The 27,017-nt window shown below is 40.4% G+C and overlaps 1 protein-coding gene across 1 annotated transcript in view; it reads right to left on the bottom strand.

Annotated features, from left to right (window-relative positions):
* LOC109937610 (cathepsin Z-like) overlaps positions 1 to 27,017 on the bottom strand; it is a 59,351-nt gene that overhangs the window by 31,603 nt on the left and 731 nt on the right. Inside the window, 2 exon segments of the mRNA XM_048608449.1 lie at positions 17,482 to 17,549; positions 22,339 to 22,656. Of these exon segments, the coding sequence (XP_048464406.1) occupies positions 17,482 to 17,549; positions 22,339 to 22,500 (230 nt within the window). The 5' untranslated portion in view covers positions 22,501 to 22,656.

A 27,017-nucleotide genomic window follows, 5' to 3' on the forward strand; every position in this document is an offset into this window, starting at 1 on the left:
ACTATCAGGTACAGATACAACTTTATATACACACAGCACATCGAGTCTTTAAAGGTGAATCCTCTTGTAGGCAAGGTATACACAGAAAAAGCACTAATCTGAGAAAGTTCTGCAGTAATATCTTGGGACTGAGATGATTGCCCTCCAACAGAGAATCATTTTCCTTCTGATGAAGGGTCTAGGCCCGAAACATCAGCCTTTCTGCTCCTATGATGCTGCTTGGCCTGCTGTGTTCATCCAGCCCTGCACCTTGTTGTCACCATTTTCCTTTGTGCTAGGTTTGACTTCCTTCAGTAACTCCCAGTGATTCCAGTTTTGCTAGGGCCTCTTGACCCCATAAACCATCACACCAGGCCTCAGTTCACGTGGAATTCAGGAATTTGCCCATGTTTAGAACAAGGCTGCAATGAGGTCAGGTGCTGAGAGACCCTGAGGGCTCAGTGGCAGCACTTTCACTTCAAGTCCTCTGCTAGGAATGTGACCACAAATTCTGCGCTGACACGCCACTGTGGTGCTGAGGGATGCCTATCCTATTGCAGGTGCGGTCTTCCAGAAGAAACAGTAAACTGTAGACATTAAAGAGCACATGGAATCCTGTCTGACAATTATCCGGCAAGTGACCACACTGCAGTGCCAATTGTGTCCTGAATTATTTTAACATTTTTGCTTTTACTGCTTTACCTGACAGTCTATGCCCAATTCTGGCACCTCTTCCTGTGAATAAGTACCTGCTGGTATCAATCCGCAAATTTACCATTTGCTAGTTTCTCTTGTCCTACTCTCACAATTTAAAGACATTTTCCATATTGACCTTTTGCCACACTTCAACTCCCATGTCTCATTCAGTTACTTAATTTCCTGTTTAAAAAAAATCCAATCTCTCCAGTCTAGCCTCATTCGTCAGCGTGACATTGATGATCAATCTCGTGGCACCCCTCTGTACTGCCTTCAGCACTTGAATATCTCCCTCAAGTCTTTCTGACCAAAACTGCTTCAGATACTGAAACTGCAATGTGTAAAAGGCACTGTTCCATTTGACTGCAATTTCTCTGGCTTGTATCTACTGTTTTGTGATTTGCCAGATCCTGTTCCTATAGTTCCTCATTTTCCACCACCTGTGGCAAGGCAAACAGAACCCTGCTAAATGCAAGATTGGATTTCAGTAAGTCTCATCAGAGTGAGCAAAATTGCAGTCAGTCTAAAGCTATGTGTAGCCAGGACCAGGTAAAGAAAGCTGATTTCCTTAGTGAAATTATTGAACCAGATGGATTTTTAAAATTTTTAAATTTTTTTTATTTTTTTACAACAATTGATAATGTTTTGGCTGCCATTACTTAAGACTAGCATTCAATTCCAGATTTTATGAATTGAATTTAAATTCCACCAGCTGTTGTCTACCCACAACATGTGGACTGCAGCTGTTCAAGAAGGCAGCTCATCACCACCTTCTCGAGGGCAACTAGGTATGGATAATAAATACTGGCCAGGTGGCAGCAAGGTTACCTGTACGGGGTTGCTGGATGACCAAACAATGTACCTTGTATTTAACAGTATAAAGCTTGCTACAGCCCGACCACATTCAGGGACCCAAACACAGACCCCTCATGACCTTTCTAATTTCTGTCTGATCATCTTTTCACCCATGGCTTTGCACTTAAGGTCTTAAAATATCATGTGCTAGTTGTCTGCCAGTTGTATAGCTGACCTCAATCCTTTCACAAAAATGTTCCTTGCTGTACTCGCTATTTTAATCTTTGAAAATTGGAACTTCTACATCCTGATTACTAAAGTTGAGTGTGCTGTACTATCATTTCTGAAACCAAAGTCTATTTTATTCCAGGCACTTCATGTTTGAATCTCTTCAATTACGTTTATGTCCCTGTCACAGGAGCAAAACAGCTTTTTCAAAGTTACAAACGACACCTTGTATGATTGAGTCAAAGGCAATCTATCCCTCAGGTCGTTCTTGACCCATCAGCAGCCTCGCATCATCCTTCTGCAAAATCTCTTCACCGTCCTCTGACCAGACAGCAGTGCAACTTGTGCCATTCCTATTGATCCAGTTGTAGCCAGAGATTTGCTTGCAGTGGCTTCACTTCTGGATCCCATAACATGCCTAAGGAGCATATTTTTAACATGTTTGGAGAAAGATTTAAAAAAAGGACATGAGTGGCAACTTTTTTTTACTCAAAGAGTGGTTCGTGTGTGGAATGAGCTGCCAGAGAAAATGGTAGATGCAGGCACAGTTACAATGTTCAAGAGATATTTAGATCCTTTCAAATTCATGAATTTTTTGGAGGTATATGGATCAAGCACAGGCAAGTGGGACTAGTTTAGTTTGGGAACATGGTCAGTGTGCACTGGTTGGACTGATGGGTCTGTTTCTGTGCTGTGCGACTCTATAACTTCTGACATCCCTCAAGAATTTGGTCCGAGTGTCCTTCTATTTCTCATCTACATGCTTACCTTGGCAATGCTATCTGAAAATACTGCGTCTGATACAATATGCTCAAACATCCAGCTCTACGTCAGAGCCACCTCTCTCAAACTGCTTGTCCAGTATCTGGTCAAAAATTTCTTGCAATTAAATATTGGGAAAACCCAAAACATTGTCTGCAGTGTCCACCACACTATCCATTCCCTCGTCAGAAACTCCATCTCTGTCCTTGGCCACTGTCTGCAAAGTGGTGTCATCAAGATTTGCTCAGCTTTATACCTGTACTATCCCCAAGACCAACCAATCCCACCTTCACATTTCTTTTATTCATTTATAGAATGTGGGTGTCACTGGCCAGACAGCATTTATTGCCCTTTCCTAATTTACCAGAAGGCAGCTAAGAGACTGCCACATTGCAATGGGTCTGGAGTCACATGTAGTCCAGACCAGGTAATGATGGCAGTTTCCTTCCCTAAAGGACATTAGTGAACCAGATTGGGTTTTCTTTCCCCGACCAATTGACAACAATTTCATGACCATCATTAGACTCTTAATTCCAGATTTCTTATTGAATTCAACTTCCACCATCTTCCATGACAGAAAGTGAAATCAGATCACATGTCCCCAGACATTACTTGGGTCTCTGGACTAATAATCCAATGATAATACCACTTCTCCACAATGTCTCAATATCACTTGACTTCACCCCTGACTCATCTCATCCAGAGGTGCTGAAACCCACATCCATGACTTTGATTCTTCTAAACTTGATTATTACAGTGCACTGGTCTCTCAGATACTAGCATTTACCCATGAACAGAAAATCCAATAAGATTAGCACATCAACATGGATGTATACTGGTACTTCAGAAGGTAGAAGGAAAGCGAAGTAACCATTGGATAATCCCAAGATTAGACAGGCTCTGGAAACATATATAACCAAATGGACTATTGAATGGATTTATTTGGTGCCTTTAATTACTCTTGTCAGATCAATCCTTCTATTCTTACAATCATATGTACCACACCATCTGGATGTAAACCAACATTTTTCTTTCTATTAAACATGCATCTAAAAGGTCTTTAAACATATGTACTTTCTCTATATGTGTAATTCCTCCAGTTCTTCTAACTAGATAATATCCATTGTAGGAGAAACGCTAAATAAAATGCTACATAAAACATACTTAAGGGACAGTTAGTAGCATTGCAGCAGTCTCGTCAGATTAGTAGTCCAGAGATTCTGAGAACATGAGCTCAAATTGGTTTTAATCAGTCGTGGATGTGCGCATTGCTGGCTGACCAGCATTTATTGCCCTTCCCTGGTTGTCCTTGAGAAGGTGGTGGTGAGCTGCCTTCTTGAACCACTGCAGTCCACATGCTGTAAGGTAGACAACAGCTGGTGGAATTTAAATTCAATTCATAAAATCTGGAATTGAAAGCTAGTCTTAAGTAATGGTGACCAAAACATTTTCGATTGTTGTAAAAAAAAATCCATCTGGCTCAGTAATTTCACTAAGAAAATCAGCTTTCCTCACCTGACCCTGCCTACACGTAGCTCCAGATCAGCAATGTTGCTCACTCTTAATAAAAACTGAAAGAACTGTGGATGCTGGAACTCGGAAACAAAACAGAAATTGCTGTTAAAGCTTAGCAGGTCTGGCAGTATCTGTGGACAGAAATCGGAGTTAAATCCAGTTCTGATGAACAGTCACTGGACCAGAAACATTAACTCTGATTTCTCTCGACAGACGCTGCCAGACTTCCTGAGCTTCTCCAGCAATTTTTGTTTTTCTTGCTTACTCTCAACTTCTCTCTCAAATGGCCTAGGAAGACATTCAGTTCAATGAAAATTAGGGATTGGCAAAAATTGGTGGCCTTATCGTATGAAAGAAGGAACAAAAAAATGTCAGCAGGGTCCCGTTTACAAAAAGAATGTCTCTTTTAGGAAACAAATTTAACAAAGCTAAATTTCAAAATGACAAATAAACAGGAAACCTAATGGTCAGATTTATTGAGATGGGTATTCGGTACATTACAAGACTGGTATGTGTTCCTAACACAAAGGGTACATTGTTCAGCTGCACAATTATAGCAAACAAATGGAATATCAAGTTAAGTTAAAAGTGCAGGGTTGCACAGTTGCAAAGATAAATGGAAATTGAACAGAAGGGAGAGCTCGGGAGAGCAAAAAACAGATAGAGAGGCAATAAAAAGAAATGTGATTTTTTTTTGCAAATTGTCTAAGCAAACAGAAAACATTTTTACAAAGAGAGAGAATGTTAATATGGAGCTATAAAGCGAGGCTGCAGGCAACAGTAATAAAGAAATGGCAAACTTATCAAAAGAAATACATTGTATCTGTTTTCACAGCAGGGAAGATGACAAAATACCAGTCTAAAAATAGATCTACTAAATTACTCCCATTGATTTATTGTTTAAAAGTAATGGAGATGATAAGAGAACTTTAACACATCTCCAGGATCTAATAGTTTCCAGCTGAGGGTATTAAGCAAAAATTACAGGTGTTAATCACAATTTTCCTGCAGATTCAGGAATCGTGCTAATGGGATTGCAAAGCTGCAAATGCTTTTACACCAAGGGTGTGAGAGGGAGAAAACAAGTAACTGAATAGCTGCCAGTTTATCAATTGTTGGAGAAACTATTGAAATCCCACACAGGAAACAGATTGACCCCAACAGAATGTCTGCCTAGATTTGTGGCATGCGGAAGATATCAAACTAATATGGTTTTCAGAAAGTCATGACTATTAGTAGATCAGGGATTAGTGATCTCATTTATATAGTATACCAGCAGATATTTGATGAGGCTCCAAACAAGACATTAATGTGAGCACAATGAATCAGAGCTAAACTTCTGAGGAGCTAGTAATTGGTTGAGAGGAGGGAGATGACTAGGGATAAAGAAATGTTCTTTGAATGGTTGGATGCAACATATGCTGTTTGCAGGGACGTCAGCTTTTCACCTCCAAACAGTAAAGATAGACTATATTAGATGAAGGAACAGAGAGTTGTATGTTCAAATCTGCAGATGGCACTCTGTTAGGAAAACAGTGCGTTACTTTGTTGTTTGGAATAGGAGCAGCAAGTTACAAAGGGATTTAAACAGACTGAGTGAACTTCATCTTTCACACTGCTCAATGTCGACTAATGAAGATCATCTGCTTACAGTCTCAGAGAGACCAAGTAGCATATTTTCTGAATGGTGAGAAACTAGAAGCTGCAGAGGAGGCCCATGTCTGTAAATCATTGAAAGCCAATTACAAAAAGCATTAAAAAATGATGTTGGAATGTTACTTGAACTCAATGAGGGCAGATTACATAAATTTGGTCTGTATTCTTAAGAGTACAGATGGCTGAGTGATCTAATGAAAGTGGTGAAAATTATCAAGCAGTGGATATTTAATACAGTTTCTCTATATCCACTGGTCAGGAATTCCTCAACAGTGGGGCCAATTTAAAATCAGACCCAGGTCGTGTAGGAGTGAATCAGGAACTGAAAATAAATAATGCTGGAGATCACAGTGGGTCAGGCAGCATCCTTGGGGAGAGAGCAAGCTAACATCAAATCTAGATGACTCTTCATCAGAGCTGATAATGGAGTGTGGAGGGGGCAGCTTTATGCAATAATGGTGATGGGGGATGTGGAGTGCTGGGGGAGAAAGGGTACTGATAGTGCAGATTAAGTGATTGGTATGTGAGAATGGCAGAACAATGGCAGGTCCAACTGCCAGGCTGGGAAGAACAGATGGCCCTGCTGGAGTGGGGGTAAAGGAGAGAGGATGTGGTGACAGAGAATGCAACAAGTAATGCTAAAAGAAAGGGAAGAAATGGGAATGAATTCACAATCTGAAGGTGCTGAACTTAAGGTTAAGTCCAGAAATCAGGAACACCTTGTCACATTTAGGGAAGTGTAAATCTGGAATATGAACACCAAAAGTGGTACATATTCAGTGAATTAAAATTTCAAAGAGCAGCACCTTTTTAGTCAGGTGAAGCTATCAAAAGGATATGGAGAATAGGTAGGTAAATTGTGTTAAACAAGTCCCTGAAATTACCTCCAAAAGTATATTTCAATTTGTTTTCTAGTTTGTCTCATTCACTCCTTCATCACAACCAGGTGCAAGTTCCATAAACCTAAATCATCTACATCCAGTTTCAAGAAGTCTTAAATTAAAATTAAAAAGTCACAAAATTCCCGTGGATACTGACTTTCTAGAAGAGCTAAAGGTGCAAAAATGAAAAATTATAACCAGTAATAAGCTGGAACTTTTATAACAAAAGTAATTCCTCAACATCTCAAGATCAGAATCTCCATGGTTACAGCTCAGGGCGACACCATACAACCCATCATGTGCGTCAGCTCACTGAATAAGCAAGTCCTATGATGGGTGCTCCCCCCCTGCAATTGTGGCATCAACAGCCTTTCAGATAATAATCCAAATCCATTGTAAACATTTAATTGAATCTGCAACAAAAACAGAAGTTTTTAGAAAAGCTCAGCAGGTCTGGCAGCATCCATGAAGAAAAAAAATCAGAGTTAATGTTTCGGGTCCAGTGACCCTTAACATTAACTGATTTTTTTTCTTCACAGATGCTGTCATATCTGCTGAGCTTTTTCAGCAACTTCTGTTTTTGTTCCTGATTTACAGCATCCAGAGTTCTTTTGGTTTTTAATTGAATCTGCCTTTATCACACTTCAGCATTGCATTCCGATCCAGACTACTCACTGTGGGAGAACAATTTTTTTTGCGTCTCCATTGTTTCTTTTGCCAATTATCTTAAATCAGTATAAAAATACAGAAAACAACTTCAGATGCTGGAAATCTGAAACAAACACTGAATGCTGGAGAAACTCAGGTCTGGCAGCATCTGTGGAGAGAGAATCAGAGGGAGAATGTTGAGAGTCCAGTGTGATTTCTTCAGAACTGAAACGTGTTGGAAAATGGGGATTTTAAAACTTTTAGACAGAGGTGGAGGAGGAACAAAGGGGCAGATGGTGTAGAGGACAGTGCAAAAGACAAAGAGATTATTAATAGGGGTGAAAGAGATTTGTAAAATGGCATGTAAATTAAGGTGTGGAAGGGAGAGAATTGATCCACTCTTCTGAGACAAAGTAAACAACACACCAAGGCAAGGCTGTGTGGAGGGGGAGAGAATGTAAGAAGATTGGGGAACAGACATAATGCAGTTTCTGAAGTTGTAGATTTCAATGTTGAGGTTACAAAGTGCCTAAGTGAAAAATGAGGTGGTGTTCCTTGTGCTTGTGTTGGAAAATTGCAGCTAGCCCAAGATTGAAACATTAGCAGGACAGCATGGTGGTTTATTGAAATGGTGAGCAATTGAGAGGTCAGTGTCATTCCTATAGATATGGCAAGAGATGTTCCACAGAACAGTCATCCATTCTGTATTTAGTCTTTTCAATGTAACAAAGATTCCATTTTGAGCAGAAAATACAGCAGGTGAAATTGAAAGTAGTACAATTAAAATATTACTTCACCTGTATGGTGTTTAGGGCCTTGGTCAGTGAGGAATGAGGTGAACAGACAAGCCTTACACATTCTGCGATCACATGGGGAGGTGCCATGGAGGGGGTAGTGGTGAGGAAGTGTTGGGAGTAATGGAGGAATGGTCCAGAAAGTCAGACAGGGACCAGCCCCAGTGGAACACTGACAGTGGAGGGGAGGTGAAAATCCCAACTCCCCAATCAATCTAACTATGGACTAAAGTTCATCATCCTCAGCACCATTCTCATGAATCTTTTCTGCACTGTTTCAAATGCCCTCACATATTAGCCAAAATCCAGTGGCCAGAACAGAACACAATTCTCCAACGGAGGGGCTGAAATAGTGTCCTCTGTAGATATAGCACAGCCCCCTGGCTATCATATTATGTATTCCTATTAGGATACTGTATGTTTATAAATAATTCTCAAATTGTTTTGAAATTGTCAATGAATCATCTACATGCACACTCAGGTCAATCTGCTCCTGTACCCTTCGGTTTATATTGTGTGCTCTTCCTACGAAAATAAATCAGTTCACAGTTTGTTGACTTGCTCACTGAGCTGGCTCGTTTTTGTTCAGATGTTTCGTTACCATGATAGGTGACATCATCAGTGGAGCCTCTGACGAAGTGATGTTATTCTACTCCGCTTGGAATTTATACTAGAATAACATCACTTCATCGGAGGCTGCACTGATGATGTTACCTAGCATGGTGACAAAACATCTGAACAGAAATGAGCCAGCTCGGCGAGCAAGTCAACAACTTCACCCTCAACTCGAGCTACAGATCTTTGCCAAATCTTTAAATCAGTTCACATTTCTCCGCTTTAGATTTCATCTGCTACGTGTCTGCCCATTCCACCTTCCTATATTCATTTGAAGTTCTACATACCCTCTTCATTGTTCACAATGCTCAAGTTTTGTAGAATCTTAAAAATTGTGCTTTGCAAGATTGGGGTGGCACAGTGACTCAGTGGTTAGCACTGGTGCCTCTCAGTGCCAGGGACCTAGGTTCGGTAGCAGTCTCTCAACTGCCAGGGTGGAGTTTGCACGTTGTCCACGTGGGTTTCCTCTGGGTGCTCCAGTTTCCTCCCACAGTCCAAAGATTTGCAGATTAGGTGAATTGGCTATGCTAAATTGCCCACAGTGTCCAGGTGGATTAGCTATTGGAAATGCAGGGTTACAGGGATAGGATGGGATGGAGGATGCCCTCTGGAACATCAGTGTGGACTTGATGGGCTGAACAGCCTGCTTCCACACTGTAGGAATTCTAAGAAGTCATAAGACCATAAGATGAAGGAGGAGTAGGCCATTTGACTCATCAAGTCTGTTCTGCCATTCACACAAATCTCATAATCCTGACCACTTTCCTGTTTATTCCCGTAATCCTCAATTCTCTTACTTATTGAGACAATCTCAGCATTGGACATATTTAAAGACTCAGCCTCAACTGCTCTCAGTGGTAAAGAATTCCACAGATTCACTACCCTCAAAAAAAACCTCCTCCTAATCGGTTTTAAATGGGTGACGCCTTATAGTTATCAAGAAGAGTAGGGGTCTCAACTGAGCTGTGTAGACCTCCACTACAAACCTTCCTCCAGCCCAAAAAAAAAAAATCTGTTAACCACCACTGTTTTCTGAACCTCAGTAAATTTTATATCCATGTTACTACTAGCCCTTTTATTCTACATGTCGTCATTTGCTCACAATTCTGTTGTGCAGCATTCTACAAAATGTCTTTAGAAGTCCATGTACACCACATCAACCGCACTGCTCACCAACGCTCTCTGCTGCCTCAAAAAACTCCAGCATGTTAGCCAAACAGAACTTTTCTTTAATCATCTGTGATTCTATTCTATTTACCAACATTTTACTTAGAGGGTGCCTGATAGTTGTCGGAGCATGTCATTAATGCTGTCCAGACTTGCATTATGAATCAGGCTGAGATATTGGAGGTGGATTGCTGATATTTAAACCGAACCCCAGAAAGAATCACTGCTTTGAGAGGAGGTGAAAACTGAGATGGCGAAAAGCCCAAAGATGTGCATGTTAGGTGGATTGGCCATGCTAAATTGCCCATAGTGTCCAGGGATGTTAGGTGGATGAGCCCTGGGAAATGTAGGGTTGCAGGAATGGGATGGGGGGTGGGGGGGGTGTGGCATGCTGTCCAGAGAGTGTAGACTTCTGGGCTGAATAGCCTGTTTCCACACTGTAGGGAATACCATAGTGACAGTGTAGATTGAGAAAAATCTGAATCAAGAACTAATATTCAACTTTCAACACTGCAATAAATTTATTTTAAAACTCAGTGAGTTTTAAACAAAATAGAGATTAAGCGGTGTTCCCTGCCAATAAAAAATGGCACAAGGGTCATGGACTGTATCCACAAGTCATCCCTCAAGTCTAGGTCCAGCCTTTAGTTTCAAAGTGCTTTTATCATTCATTACTAAACTATTTTACACCAGATATATTTCAATATCAAAACAAGGGTGCTTAACCTTTGTTTAAAATCACTGGAAACTGTGCAAATACACCCAGTGTTACAACAGGCTCTAGGTCTCACATTTGAGAATGACAATATTCCTCGAATTTCCAAGTGTTGAACACTTTTGAAGGTTATTTAGATAAGGAAGTGAAGATTGCTGTAAACTTTGGGAAACATTCCAGCTTGACTGCAGGGGTGAAGACGCTGGGCAGATCAGATGACACGGTCTTACCACTGATGAGGCATAAAAGCAGAATTCTGCACTAATTCCAACATGTTGCACTCTTAGCAAGTCTGTAAAGCTTATTCAATCCATATCCAGCTGCAGGTGTCTTGGAGTCTGTCATCAACTCCCAATTCTCAGCCAACCAAAGATACTTCCAAATCTTGAATAGATACATGCTTAGAAAGGCTTATCCTTAAATAAAGATGCAGTTTACAAACAGTTTTCACTTTACATAAGTTATATTATAGTGGCCAAAATAAGGATTTAATGTTATTGCATTGTGTGTAGAAAAGTCTTGTTAACATCGAAATAAAATATTTAACACTGGTCATTGGGCAGTTTCATTCACGATTGGACAAATCTGAGGTGCCAAGTGCTTGAAATGCTGCACAATGTGTCACAGGTCAGATTTGGGTCCAGTGTTCACAGGGATGGCTCTCAGTTCTGTCCGCATGCACAAGTACTCTCCTATCACAGCCATCAGTGCAATGCACACAATGTTCACCAGCCACCAGCTCAGTGCTGTGGGAAAGTGTAAGTTGTAGATCCAGCAGCCCATAAAGTGGAAGATATGGATGGTCACAGTAAAATCCAAACACTGCTTTCCTCTTCGGATGAAATACCATAATCCAAGTGCGCTGGAGAAGAAAACAGGAACAGATCTAAGATGTACCTTTTAGCAGAACAGACTCTAACATACTTCAGAATTTTCCACTCTATTCAGTCTTGAAAATTTAATTTACACTGAACTCCAGAGCAATATGAAGGGAAAGCTGCACTGTGAGAGGTGCTGTCTTTTTGGACAAGGGTGTGTCCACTTGGTTGGATGTAAAATAGAAGTCCATCAGCATGTTATTTCTCAGTACCCTTATGCAGATTTGGATAGACTGTCAATCTAGAGTTCTGTTCAACTCTGGCAACTGCAAAGTCACTGTCAAATTCATTTCAGATAGCATTCTATAATCTGAAATGACAGGAAAGCTATCTCTGTACGTCTGCCTGGGCTGATTTCAAAACCAGATGGAGGTGATGGGTCATTTGTTTTAAACCAGCCCATCATTCCCCCTTTCTTAGCTCTCAAGAATTTCAGAGTGATACAACACCGAATTCATGAAGCTGTCTGCAACTGGCTGGAGAACAGCAGCATAGAGGTAATGTCACTGGAGACCTGAATAATACCAGTACAAAAGCTGAGTGTTTAAATTTAATTAATAAACCTGAAATAAAATGCTAATCTCATATATAACAATCAATTGCATGACCGTAAAAACTAATGCCATTTCGGGAAGGAAATCTGCTGTCCATACATAGTCTGGCCTACGTGCAATTCCAGACCCATAGTAACATAGTTGACTCTTCACTTCCATCTGAAATGGCCTAGCGAGCCAGTCAGTTATAAGTTGCTCACCACTACCACTCAAGGACAATTAGTGATGAACCACCAATGTTGGCCTAATCATTGCCACTTGTATCCCAGCTCAAATGAAAAGTGGCATTCCTTTTGGATGAAGCTGCCCTCCTGAGTATTTCACATCAAGTAATTAAAGATACGTGCACAGGAGCAAAGTAGCAGAAATAAGCTATTTTGGCAAAAGTAATTATTCTGCTTTTAATTTTAGCAGCTTGCACTTCTCGTCATCATTAGAAGGCACATGCAGTGTCTGTAAATATCATGCAATGTTACACTTGGTGTCATTGTCTTGTTACATAGTGCATGTACAAGTGAGACTAGAAGATACAAAGGAGTGGTATTGATATAGCCCTATCAAGACATCTGGATAGCCACAGCATTTCATAGCCAATGAAATATATTTTAAGTACACATTGTTGTAACATGACAATTGTGGTCCAATTTAAGCACAGTATGATCCCACAAACAGCAATGATTTAAATTATGTTCAGCCTTAATGAGATAGGAGCTCATGGTTTTGGGGGTAGTATATTAACATGGATTAAGGATTGTCAAACTAATAGAAGATGGAGTTGGGGAAAATATGGCATTTTCAGGATGACAACATACAAATAATGGACAGTCACAGAGATCAATGCTGGGCCACAGTTATTTACAAAATATATTAACAACTTGTTTGACAGACATGAATTGACTATAGCAAAGTTTGCAGATGACAAAAAAAAGATGGATAGGCAAGTAGTGAGGATTACACAAAACGTTTACAAAAGTATATTGACGGATTAAGTGAGTGGGAAAAAGCTTGACGGATGGAATATAATGTGGGGAAATCTGAGATTATACACAGAGAAAGAATAGAAGAATAAATATTCTTTCACTGGCGAAAGATGGCAGAAAGCTGTAGCTTTGGGGGTCCTAGTGCACGAATCACAAAAGTCTAGCACAAGGCCGTCATGTAACAGGGAAGATGAATGAAATGTTGGCCTCAATTTTAAAAGAAAATGGAACATCAAAACAGGGCATCTTGTTTAAACTATACCAAGGCACCAGTCAGACCAAAGATGGAATACTATGAACAGTTTTGGTCCCTTTATCTGCGGAAAGCTATACTGGCATTGGAAACAGCGCAGAGAAAGTTCATGAGGTTGATCTTGGGTACAGAATGATTTTCTTATAAGAGGAGGCTCAGTAGATTGGGCTTGAACTTATTGGAGTTTAGAAGAATTTAAGACAGAGAATCATGCAGTACAGAAGTAACCTTCAGTTCATCAAGTCTTTACCGCCAAAAATATGCTACCACCTACACTAGTCCCACTTTCCCACAGTAGGCCCATAACCCTGAATATCTAAGTACTTTTTAACAGGTTGTGAGATGTCCCGCCTCAACTATCCTGCAAGAAAATACTTTCCAGACCCCCGACCACCCTCTGGGTGAAAAGTAATTTTCCTCAAGTCCCCTCTAAACTTCTTGCCTTTCACTTTGCTCCCTTGTTATTGAGGGCACAGAGGAGAATTTTTTTTTTTGTCACAGGGTGGTGAATCTGTGGAATTCTTTACTGCAAAGGGTTGTCAAGACTGGGATAAACAGATTTCTAATCATTAAGGGAACGAAGGATTATAGGGAAGAGGCAGGAAAGTAGAATTATCAAATCAGCCACGATCTCACTAAATAGCAAAGCGAACATGATGGGCCAAATGGTCTGTATCTGCCCCTAAATCATATAATCTTATGAACCTGATCACACCTGCCTTCCATCAAGTTGCCTGAGAAACATTAGCAGAATTAATATATTCTCATTTTCAAATTACATTCTTCAAAAGAATGTATGGAATTTGTTTAACATGCCGTCTAAAATCCTAACTGCAAAAGCAGTGATATCATTAGGAGCCACAATTAGGTATAATCTAATCTCAAGGAATCTGTATACTTTTAAAAAAAAGTGAAGCAACACTTCTAAACAACAACTGAGCATCAGGTGGAGTACAGATGACAGACTTCATGGGAATTTGAGCTGACTACTTTTTAAAATCAACAACTGCCTAGGCTCCTGGAGCTGTAACATCTGAATCTCATTTCGCAGAAGTTAGTGTTGGCACAACTGCTCAGTGACCTTCATTAAAAAAATACAGGATAAGGAACCAGGGTAGACCCTATTTTGGTAAGTTGCTGATGGTAGCTCAGCAATGTTGCTTTATGAATGCTTCACAGGAAACTTATGAGTCAAAACTTGACATCAAGTAATACCAAGCAATATTAGGTCAGGTGGCCAAAAGCTTGTCCAAAGAGGTAGGTATTAAGGATCAGCTGAGGGAGACGTGGGGAAATAGATACATCTAAGAAAGGGATTCCAGAGTTTCACGTCTGGGCAGCTGATAGCATGGCCACCAACGATGAAATTTCTTTTATTCATTCACGGGATGCAGGAGTTGCTGGCTACACCAGCATTTATTGTCCATCCCTGACTGCCCAGAGGCCAGACCAAGTAGGTGGCAGAATTTCTCCTTTAAAAGGCATTAGTGAATCAGATGGGTTTCCTGACAGTTTCATAGTCATCATTAGACTCTGAATTCAATAATAATCTGGAATTAAAATTCTACCATCTGCCACAGCAGGATTCAAACTCAGGTCCCCAGAACATTACCTGGGTCTCTCGATTAATAGTCTAGCAATAATACCGCTAGGTCATCGCCCAACCTATAGTAATGAAATGTTGAAATTAACTGGATGCAGAAGAGGCCAGAATTGGTTTACAAATATACCACAGGGGTGTAGGGTGGAGGTGGTTACAGATTGGATTAGCAAGGCCATGGGGAGATTTTAAAAGAAGGACAAGAATTTTAAAATTGGGGTGTTATCAAACCAAGAGTCTGTACAGCTCTGTGAGCACAGGGGTGATGGGTGAATAGAACATCGTGAATAATGTTTGGTAGTACAGAACTTAAGTATTGCTAAAAGGAGACTAAAAGTTAAAACATTTTATTTTGTACTAATCAGAATAGGCCACAAGAAGCAGTCTTGTAAAAGAGACACTGTTTTACGCAAAATGAGAAGAGGATGTTGATTGGTTGACTCATCATTTCTTTGGAGATACAGCAAGAACAGTTATCAATCTTAATTCTCAGACAAAGCAAGTAGATTCTGACTAGTCAGGATGTTGTCATGTGGATGTAGCAGAATTTGACTGTCTCCCTCACCCTTTTTCTAAAGAAAGGTTTGTGTAAATTCCTTATGCCTACATAAAACATGTCATGAGTATTTATGTATGTAGCTTTTAGCACATGTGCATGGCAGGCCCAGCTGATGGTCTTCAATTGGTTTCCAGTCTAACTCTTAGCACGGTTCCAATTATTTAACAAATAATTTACAAAAACAGAATCATATGTAATGGTGGATGTATTTTTTTTTTGAGGCTAGCAATCACCAGGTGGTTGAACACAAGTGGTTTGGTGCCAGCTGTGAAGAGCCGACGGGGCATGTTATTTCATACAGTCCACCAAACATAGGAACGTGCAGCCTACATATCCGGCATCACACCGGCACTGAAACTCATATTACTCATTTGAGGGGGGATGCAAAATTTGCTTTGGATTGGTGGCATCACCTGATGGTGCATCATAGGTTAGTGAAGAAAAATACTTGTAGATTTAATGTTCAGTTGCAGTGTGAGACAGCTAACTTCACCTGTTTGCAAATTTTTGCGACACTTTTCCCTTCCAAGGTAATGGGGTAGACTAGGCACTGTTTAAAGCCAAAAGTGGTGGCTGTAGGCTCTTTCATGAGTATGTGTGATATACTACAGGTGGTGATTTGATCAGGGTATCACACATAATTGTTTCAATTTGCCTTATTTCAGTGTCAAGCTCACATGGTGAGCAGATGGCTACAGTCTTATTCACATGACAGTCAATGAAACTGATCTTGTAGCATGCAGAATTGCTTCTCATAGTAACCAATGTTAGCAAGAGATGAGCCTAAAGGTGATCCCACGGCAATGCCATCTATTTGAGTGTACATAGTGTAATTAAAATGGAACTCAACTGCCTAAGTTGCCAAGTTTGAGTCTGATATACAGAGATTCAGATACAGGTAGTACATCTAGGTTGTCATGATATAGTGACATAGTGAAGAAGTCAATAGCTCCTTTGAGTAGTATGGTAAAACAGCATGACATACTATTCCTCTCAATAAGCAAGTCTTGTATGGTCGTAAACATGAAGGAATCCTTCACTGTGTATGTGGAAAACTCATTTAGGGCAGGTTGAAACAGGAAACATGGTCATGGTCAGATACAATAGGACGCAAGGAGACATTACTCGTGTCTGTCTAGGATAGCCCGTACAGGTGTCGATAGAATGAGCCATGCCGGTTACCAACGTTAGCAACAATGCCTCTGCAGCTTGTTCTCAAGTGTGGATGTTCAGTCATATCCATAGAACCTGCCACTAGCCACAGTTTGGAACCATCTTTGAGGACTGTGTATTTCGTGAATGTAATCACGTTTGTTGAGTATGACTACTTTAGTCACTTTGTCAGGTTTACATATATATGGGGATTGGTCTTGGGATCATACATGGCTGCCAGCTATTCACGTGGCACATGAATCTGCCAAGTAATTAGGTGCTCCACAGTATACATGTACCAGGTCTGCTATGCGTGCTTTCAGGGCTTCAGCATCATTGGTTTATAAGGAGATAACTGGATAACACGGTCTTTCTTTATCAAGTCTGTATCTTGCATCCTAGCTCAGATGAGTGTAAGATGAAAAACTTCAACTTCTTTTAGCAATGTTTTAGAACATGTTGAGGTAGGACAGTTTTAACGTTATGAAATAACATTATTAAGCATTACTTTGTTGCTTGTCACCTGAAGGCCACTGGATTTCACTGAATTGTCAGTTAGAGATTAATAGTTAGAGTCCTGACTTGTTCGTCTATTTTTTTTTTCAAAATTATATTACATTCTCTGCTGATTGAGAAACTTCTCTAAATTGGCACATAAGGAAACCCAGTTAGAAGACTATGTTGAAAATGTTACAGAAAGACAAACAAATACAGATATCCCTCTTAAAAGCTGGTTTAATTGATAATTCAAGTGATTATTTGATTTTTTTCCTCCCCCTGCTAAGATTTACATTAGAAAAGAATGGCAGAAGATAAACTGTTTCTTCAGAGAACCAGTGCAAAACTATGTGCTGAATGACAGCATGCTGTGCTGCAACAATTCCATGAATCTGCACTATGATGTCAATATTTGGAATTAAATCTGAGGTGTGCGCATGTAGAATTGGTCTGAGGGGAAGATAAGATAATGTTATGCAATTGATATCTTCTAAATTACATTAAGTAGTCTGCTAATTGCTATTCTCTCTTTTTCAACAGTTGTGTATTTACTCACCATGTGAGTGAATTGAGGACAAATGCCATCATCGACAGCCTCCCCTGAGCTGTGGAAAATCCCAGCACCTAAATTACAAACAGAACCAGTAGAAATAGAAAATTAAAAACAAAAATAACACATCCAAGGACCAAAGCTCTATTGAGACACCTTCAAAGACAACACAAGCAGGCTGTGTTTGAAGCTGGTAACAAGGTTTACCACAGAACATGTCCACTGTGTTGCAAAAGGCAATTGAAATTTAAAAAGAAATGTGGTACTTATTTGTTTGAAAAGGAACATGGTTACACCTGGACTTGTAAGTAACTAACTTAGCCACATAGTCCACTGCAATGCATCTACTGTGGTTCTTCTCAATATGTATGGCTCACATGCTAATCCCTCCTGGCTCCAGTTTCCATGACATAATCCAATCCCATATGCTGCATATTTTATCTGGGTTGGAAAATTATTCAGAACAAAGGCTTACAGACAACTTAGAATCTGGTTAAGTAGTTCAGGTGCAGGCGCAATTTTATTCTTTTGCTGTTCTTGCCCAGTTTTTAAAATTACAAAATGCAGGAATAGGAGAATGCACAAACGTTTACAGATATTCAAGTTTACAGATACTTCACTCAAATGTAGATACATATGACAATTCAATACAAAGAAGAGATCGCTATGAATCCTTCAATGATTTTGTTCTCAGGTTACAGTGCTGCCACTGGGATTTCAGTTATGCATGATGGGGGCATGTGAAGTTATTAAAGCATTTCTCTTTGCAATCACCAATTGACCTATTGAACATCATTTAAGTTAACAGTATTTTTGGAACAGTAACAAATACGGTCAGGAATTGTGGACTTTGTATATGTGATACATTACACTATTGAAAGTGAAGAGAAAAAGTTTAAGCAAGCTTGTCTCCTTAAAGCTACAAGTTTTAATTGCTGTAGATTAGCACAACTCAAGGTCAGAGTGCTATTACTGTTAGGTAATAAATATATGGATAACAACATATTGTTGAGTTTGCTGTTTAGAGGAAAAATGGTCTTTATTTAAGAAAAAAATACCTGTGATTGTCTAAGGTAGAACAACTTCTCAAAGTTTGTTATGCGTTAGGTATTGCAATTCGCCATTATGGATTTTACTGCAACCCTCCCAGACAACACAAAATGAACAGTTGTTCAGCACTAAGCCTCTGCCTTCCATGTTCTGCTTTATCTGGCCCCCATGGTGCAGTTGCCACAACAGCTTGAGTTCTAATGTTAGCATTACTGATGAAAATTCATTAGAAGTCTTTTTGGCAGTAACATGTCAGTAATTTCTCTAGATCATGAGAAACAAAAAGGCTACTTCAAAAACTGTAAAAAGTGCATTCATATCTTGCAAATAATCAGACTACTGAAGGAAGCACTCGCGGGACAAAAATCAGTGGATATTTCTCACATCCTTCTAACCAACATGCCCAATCCCAGCCAAAGAGAGAAAACATCCCTCCATCATTCCATTAGTGCTTAGGAGATTTGCCTTTGTGAGACCTGCATGTGATCTTTGCCCTTTCATGAAATATCCAGAATGCATTACAAACAGCAAAGATACAAGTTTTTGAGTTGCCTGACATTACAGCTAAAGGTTGGCCAGTGCATCCTAAGATGCCAGGTTGCTGTTATTCCACAAATATTGAGGGTTAGCCAAAAGCGGCAACAGATTTCCTTATGCACACGTCAAATTCTACATCAAGAGACAGATTGTTTGTCACTATTGAGTATAGGAGTTGGGACGTCATGTTGCGGTTGTACAAGACATCGGTGAAGCCACTTTTGTAGTACTGCGTACGGTTCTCATTGCCCTTCTATAGGAAGAATGTTATTAAATTGGGGAGGGCTCAGAAAAGATTTCCCATGATGCTGACAGGACTGGAGGATTTGAGTTATGAAGACAGGCTGGGACATTTTCACTGGAGCGTAGGAGGTTGAGAGGTGACCTTATAGAGGTTTATAAAGTCACGAGGGCATAGATAAAGGTGAATAACAAAGGTCTTTTTCCCCTGGGGTGGGAGTGTTCAAACTAGGGCGCATATTTTTAAGGTGAAAGGAGAAAGATTTAAGGCGGGACCCGAGGGGCAACTTTTACTACACAGAGGGTGATTCGTATGTGGAATGAACTGTCAGATGAAGTGGTAGATGCAGGTACAATTACAACATTTAAAAGACATTTGAATAAGTACATGAATAGGAAAGATTTAGAGGGATATGGGCCAAATGCAAGCAAATGGGACTAGTTTAGTTTGGGAAACTTGGTTGACATGGACAAGTTGGACAGGATTTGTTTTCATGCTGTATGATTCTATGAACCCGAAGTAACAGAATTTGCTCACCACTTTCAGCAGCATGTTTTCAGTGTGATTAAGGGTGAAAATGTTATCGCCCTGTCACAATCATGGTTTTGTTGGTGGTACTTTCAGGCTGGAAAGATTGTCAAGCTTTGCTAGCTGACCCAATATGCAGATAAACTTTTAGGATGTGCAAAGAATGCAAGAGTCAGGGTCATAGATGTCGTAGAGTGGGGTATAGGACATAATCCTCCCATGCTATCTTTCATTATGCAAGTATCAGAAGTGAAGCATCAAACTGCAGAGAGTACATTCATTATTTGGGAGAAACAGAGAAGATTGAGTATTCTATCATACACACACTACCTGTGGGATTGTGGGTCACTGTTCACGGCAGGCACACCATATTGACCTTTCAGCTTCCAAGCCAGAAAATTTCTCCTTTTATCTTTGTTGGTGCATAGCCCAAGCATAGTTTTCAGAATGCACCTTGTAGACTAATGACCAGAGAAGAAATGAAAACCTAAACATCTGGGCCTCATTGGTTAGAAAGTTGCTTCCATAAAGGAAACACCAATTGCTTAAAGGGACTCCATTCCTGATTTTGTGTCAAATTTATTCCTTAACCTTTAACTCTCAATACTGTCATTAACGTTAAGCCATCTGGCAGCGTCCAAATTACCAAAGTCATGAATATGAGAAAAAAGGAATACAATACTAATTGAAGGCTATCACTTAACCTGCTTCAGTGTTGAATCTCATTGCCCAGGTTGCCAGCCCATTCCCTGAGTGAACAACCTCCCGACTACCTAACCTTCCTCCGCCACTAAACTCTGGTAATAGTCATGAGATTCAACTAGACACAACTTCATCTTATATCTCCCTCAATAAAGTCCCCACATCAGCACTATACCCCCTCAATATCCTCCCCACGCAACCTTACTTAACCCACCTCAAAAAAATCTAAACTTAAACCTGTCAGTAGAACCTGGCTCCAATCAGTCCTCCAAAATCACTTACAGTTTCTTGTCATAGTGACACAAAATTTTAATTCCAGTCTGGCCACAGGGGAAGTATCAGAGGACTGGAGGACAGCTAATGTGGTTCCACTTTTCAGGAGGTATGGTTGAGATGAAGGAAGAAGTTACAGACTGGTGAGTCTCATGTCACCGGTAGGGAAACTACTGGAGTGAATTAATACCCACTTAGAAAGGCACAGCTTAATTAGGGATTGTCAGCATGGCTTTGTCAGAGGGAAGTCATGCCTAACAAATTTGTTAGAATGTTTTGAAAAGGTGATCAAGTGTGTGGATAAGGGAAGTTTAGATGATGTAGTTTATATGAATTTTAGCAAGGCTTTTGACAAGCTCCCAACATGGGAATCTGATTGAGAAGGTTAATGCACATGGAATCAAGGGAAACCTGGTGACGTGGATCAGAAACTGGCTTAGTAATAGGACACAAAGGGTAGTGGTAGAAGGCTGTTTGAGTGACTGAGGCTGGTGTCCAGCAGTGTATAGAAGGATCAATACTGGGACCCTTACTGTTTGTTATATACATAAATGATATAGATAAAAATGTGGGGGGGATTGTTAAGCAAGTTTGTGAATGATACCAGTAGGTTACAGTAAGATATAGATAGGTTGGTCAGATGGGCAGACTAGTGGCAGATGGTATTTAACCCTGATAAGTGCAAGGTGATGCACTTTGGAAGTAGTATTTAAAGAATGGAAGGACACTGGGTAGCTTAGAGGAAGAGGGATTTTGGGGTAATTATTCATAGATCCCTAAAGTCGGCAGAGCACGTGAATAGATAATGCGGCATATGGAACACTTGCTTTCTTCAGTCGTGGCACAAAGTATAAGAGCAAGGAGGTAATGTTGAAGTTGTACAGAGCATTGGTCAGGCCACAGCTGGAGTACTTTGTGTAGTTCTGGTTACCTCACTACAGGAAGGATGTGATAGCACGAGAGGGACAGAGGAGGGTTACCAGGATGTTGCCCGAGATGGAGAAATTGTGCTTTAAGGAGAGACTAGATAGGTTGTATTGTTTTCTTTAGAGCAGAGAAGATTGAGCGGGGACATGATTAAGATGTATAAGATTACAAGGGGCATGGACAGGGTGAACAGACAGCGGCTGTTCCCCTTGGTTAAGGGATCAATCATGGGAGGGCAGAGTTTTAGGGTAAGGGGCAAGAGATTCAGAGGAGATCAGGGAAAAACTGTTTTCACTCAGCAGAATGCATTGTCTGGGAAGGTGGTGGAGGCTGGAAACCATACAACCTTTAAAAAATATTTGAATGAGTATTTCAAATATCATAACATTCAAGGATATAGACCAAGTGCAGGAAATTGGCATTAGCACACTTTTAATTGGAGTTATGTCAGTGCAGCCTTGATGGGCTGAAGGGTCTTTTCTACGCTGTATGAATCTATGAATTAGATAAATTCACCATTTCAAATCACTCACAGAAAAGAGATATTTTTGAAGAACCGCTACTGTAAACAAAAAGCACACTTTAAAAGCTTTAATTTGGTTTACCTCATAGCTAAATACTTGATCGAGCGAGCGACTGTTCTGTACCAGGCTGTCCACGACAGCCAACCAAATGCCGAGGAAACTGTAATAGATGCACTGCATCAGGATAATCTGAGCTACGATAAGAATGGGATCCCATACATAGCTGCGGAAGTGCCCGGCCATTCCCACAGCACGCTTTGCGAACCACAACCAGTAGCAATGATAATCACTTTCAGTCTTTAGTTATTGGGAACATGATGCTTGTTGGTGCTAAATGCCAGCAGTAAGATTCAAAACACCACTGCTGCAAAATCCAGAACAGAGATGTGTTCACCACACCTGAAGAGAAAAAAAGAGAAACAAATGCTTTCAGATGGCAAGATAACATTTAACATATCATTCAATTGCCAGGATGAATTTGTTGCTGCCTCAAGAGAAAATTAAGGGAAGAAGTTAGCAAAAAGTTTCTGTACAGAAAACAGACTTATACCAATCAGAAATAATATCAGGATAGCTGCAAACCATTCAGCGCCCTTGAAACTGTTCCACACCTCAACCCCATTTACTCATCCTTCATGTCCTTAGCACCTCTCCTTCCACAAAAAAAACCTATTAATCCTGGTCTTAAATTGCAGCATTCTGGATATTTTACTAGGTCCAATAGTTTCTCATTATTACCATAATTAATCATCATTGTAAACACCTCAATTAGATCATCCCTCAACCTTTTAAACTCAACTGTACTTAAACCAAAACGTAACAAAATTTAATGCAACCCTTTAAGCCTGATTATCACTCTACTGAACCTGCACTGTGAACCAAGGTCAAAATAACCTCTCAATATTGTGCAAAACCTAAGTCGCATAGCAGAGTGCTGATCTGTATATTTGTGCTGAAGTGTCTGCTGTGGATTTTAATCCATAACCTTGTGACCCAGAAATGGAAATGCTACCAATCAAGACACAGCTGACATGGAAGTATGCAAAGAGTCAGTCGTTGTCGCAACAGACATTCAAAACAGATTTAAAAGTTTTCCAACTATACTTGGTTTGAATCCATTGAAGTGAGGTGTTTTCCACATATTCAATTACAAACAAGGCAAAGTGCTTAACCTCATTTTTCTACATTATATTGCATCTGTGAAGTCTTTAGCCATTTACTTAACCTGTCTATATTCCTCATTAATATACTGACTTGGAACTACTTCAGTGCTCCTTCACAGTTGCCTGATCAAAATCCTGGAATTCCCTTTCTAAAGGGACCATGGGTGTACAGATAGAATGCAGTGGTTCAAGAAAGTGACTCACCACCTTCTCATGGCAATTATGAATGGGCAACAAATGTTGATGTTGTTACCAATGCCCACATCCCATGAAAGAATAATCAATGCCCAACACATAATCAATGCCTGTTCCATTCACAGGCAGAAATATCCCTCCAAATGCGGTCCAGGGTGTGGAATTATAATCAGCAATGCAGAAGCCCCAATAAAGCACACTGAAATCAGACTCTAGAATTCACAGTAGGCAAACTACATCACATTGCAACTTGATTGCAAAGACAAGGACAGGCTTTTCAGGTAGTCAGGAACAGTGGTATTATTTTCATATTGTCCTTAATGTCTTGCCATATTTGGATGTTGAGTATTCAAGGATGTCTCACTGGAAGTGATGCAAATGAAGAGTGAGTCAGTAGATTGACTATCTTTGCCTGCCCCCACCATCCCCCCAACCTGGTTATTCCAGGGACTCTGAAGTTCCAAAGATTATACTTATCCAAAGACATGCTTATTAGTTAACTTAGGAAACAAAAATAATTCAACAAATGCTATTGAAGTCCATTTGCAAAGAGCAATTTCAGATAACATTCATAACAGATTTCCTGAATCATCCTTATACCAGTTAAAGCCTCTAAAATTGTCAAAATTTATACAAAAACCGAAAGAACTGCGGATGCTGTAAATCAGGGACAAAAACAAAGTTGCTGGAAAAGCTCAGCAGGTCTGGCAGCATCTGTGAAGGAAAAAAGTGTTAACATTTTGGATCTGGTAACCCCTCCTCAGAACGGAGGAAAATTGTCAGTAGTGTCAAAATTTAGACACACTACACAGTGACCTTTTATTTAAGATCTAGCCTCAACCAACAGGATGAAAATCTCCTCCATCGCTGACTCTGGTCCTGTAAGAAAACTGGTTTGGGAATTATCAGCCTAGTTCCAATTGATCTTTGGACCAGTTCAACTCTAATTTATTTATTGTCTCATTCAAGATAGCAGCAAGGGATGACCATCGAGAGTTGAAAAGCAGCATATGGTGTAGGTGCATAAAAGCAGGCAAAGAGCTTACTCTGCATTTAACCATAGCCATATCAGATCTAGCTGTACTTGTACATTAAAGTCAATGACACATTCAAAAATAACCAAGACAAAACTCATGTATGTACGTTCAGATGGCAAATGTAACTCTTGAACCTTGATATTTTCCTACATATAGTATTTGAGTCCTGAAATATTGGCCATTGAAATCTGTGGGTTGCTGGGTGGTGCTCACTAAATCTACTCCACCTTCAACAAATATTCCCATCCTCAACGCTAGGGGATTCCCAGCACTTCACTGTAAAAGATAAGCATCTGCAACAATCTTCATCAGAAATGCTAAGTACATTATCCATTTTGGCCTCCTCCCTCACATCACAGATGCCAGTCTTCAGCCAATATCATGCACTCCGCATGATATCAAGAAATGGCCGAAAGTACTCGAAACAGCAAAGGTAAAATATTCTGACAATAGTACTGAAGTCTTTTGCTCCAGAATTTGCTCCTCTCCTAGCTAAGCTGTCCCAGTCCAGCGAAAACATTGACATTTACCTGACAATGTAGAAAATTGCTCAAGTATGTAAACATCAAATTCAACCCATTCAATTACCTCTCACATCAGTCTACTCTCGATCATCAGTAAAGTGATGAAAGATGTCATTAACAGTGCTGACAAAGAGCATCTGCTCACTGATGCCCAGTTTGAGTTCTACTAGAGCCACTCAGCCCCTGACCATATTAAAGCTGTGGTTCAAATATGGACAAAACAGCTGAATACTACAGGTGAAGTGAGAGCTACTGCAATTGACATCAAGGCTGCACTTGACAAAGTGTGGCATCAAGAGGCCTTGCAAAACAACATCAGAGAGAATCAGGGAAAAATTCTCCACCGTTGAAGTCATACTCAGCATAAAGGAACTGGCTGCGAGTCTTGGACGTCAGTCATCCAAGATCCAGAACATCTCTGGAGTTCCTCAGGGTAATGTTCCAGGCCCAACCATCTTCAGCTGCCCTCATCCATCACAAAGTCAGAAGTATTTACATGCACGTGTATATGCAAGTGTGAGAGTGTCTGTGTGTGTTGGGGGTGGGCAGGGACTGGTGAAGAAATGTTAACTGGTGATTGCACAATGAGCATCACCATTCGTGATTTCTCTGCAATCCATGTCCAATTGCACAAGACCTGGACAAAGTTCAGACTTGTGCTGATAAGTGGCAATTAACAGTCAGGCCACACAAATGCAAGGAGCAATCATCTCCACTCTGCGAGAATCTAACTACTCTTGAAATTCAACAGCACTACCATTACTGACTTTTCCACTATCAACATCCTGAGAGTTACCATTATCCAGAAATCGAACTGGAGTAGCCATATCGATGTTGTGGGTACAGGAACAGGTCAGAGGCTAGGGATTTCGCAGGAGGTATCTTAGCTCCTGACTCCCCAAAGGCTGTCCACCATCTATCAAGGCATAAGTCAGGAATGTGATGGAATATTCTTTTCTTCCCTGGAAGAGTAAAAGTAAAGGTGCTGGACTATAGGCTGCTCTGCATTAGAGAGCGATGACTGGTGGCAGTTTAACCAGATAGTCACCATATCTCCGGTGAGAGGAGAGGTTGAGAAGGAAAATCTTTCATGGTAACCTCAGCAGGTGTGGGAATTGAATCCACACTGTCACTCTGCATCAGAAACCAATCAATTGTGCTAACTGACCCCCATTCACAGCACAGTTTCTACAAGCAGCTTGAAAGCATCAATCTGTTTGATTGGCACCACTTCCACAGTCACTGCATCTACCACTGATGTTCAGAAGCAGTGGTGTGTATCAGCTTCAAGATTCATTGCAGAAATTTACCAAGGGTCCTTAGACAGTGCCTAGAAGGACAACGGCAGCAGATACACAGGAACACTATTGCCTGAAGTTTCTCTCCAAATCACTCATCATCCAGACTTGGAAATATTTTACAGTTCCTTCAGTTATGGGTCAAAATCCTAGAACTCCCTTCTTAATGCATTGTGAGTGCATCTACATAAAATAGACTGCAGCAGTTCCAGGAGACAGCTCATACCATCTTCTCAAGGGCAACTAGGGATAAACAAATGACCACTTAATCAAAGCCAACATCACATTCTGGGTCAAAACGTTACCTCTGATTTTTTTCTTCACAGATGCTGCCAGACCTGCTGAGCTTTTCCAGCAAATTCGGTTTTTGACCCTTTGCCTGACTACCTACCACCTGAAATGCCCAGCCCTTCACCGCATATGCGATGCAAAGCCAAGAGGTTTTAGTGGGGGTAGGGGGTGGGGATTGGCGTTGGAGTGTCAGATTAGGGGCCAAGAGGAGAAATTGAGAGGGTGGGGTGGGTGTGGAGGAGAAATTGAGAG

The sequence above is a fragment of the Rhincodon typus genome, chromosome 19 (genome assembly GCF_021869965.1).
Source record: "Rhincodon typus isolate 14 chromosome 19, sRhiTyp1.1, whole genome shotgun sequence".
NCBI classification, from domain to species: Eukaryota; Metazoa; Chordata; class Chondrichthyes; order Orectolobiformes; family Rhincodontidae; genus Rhincodon; species Rhincodon typus.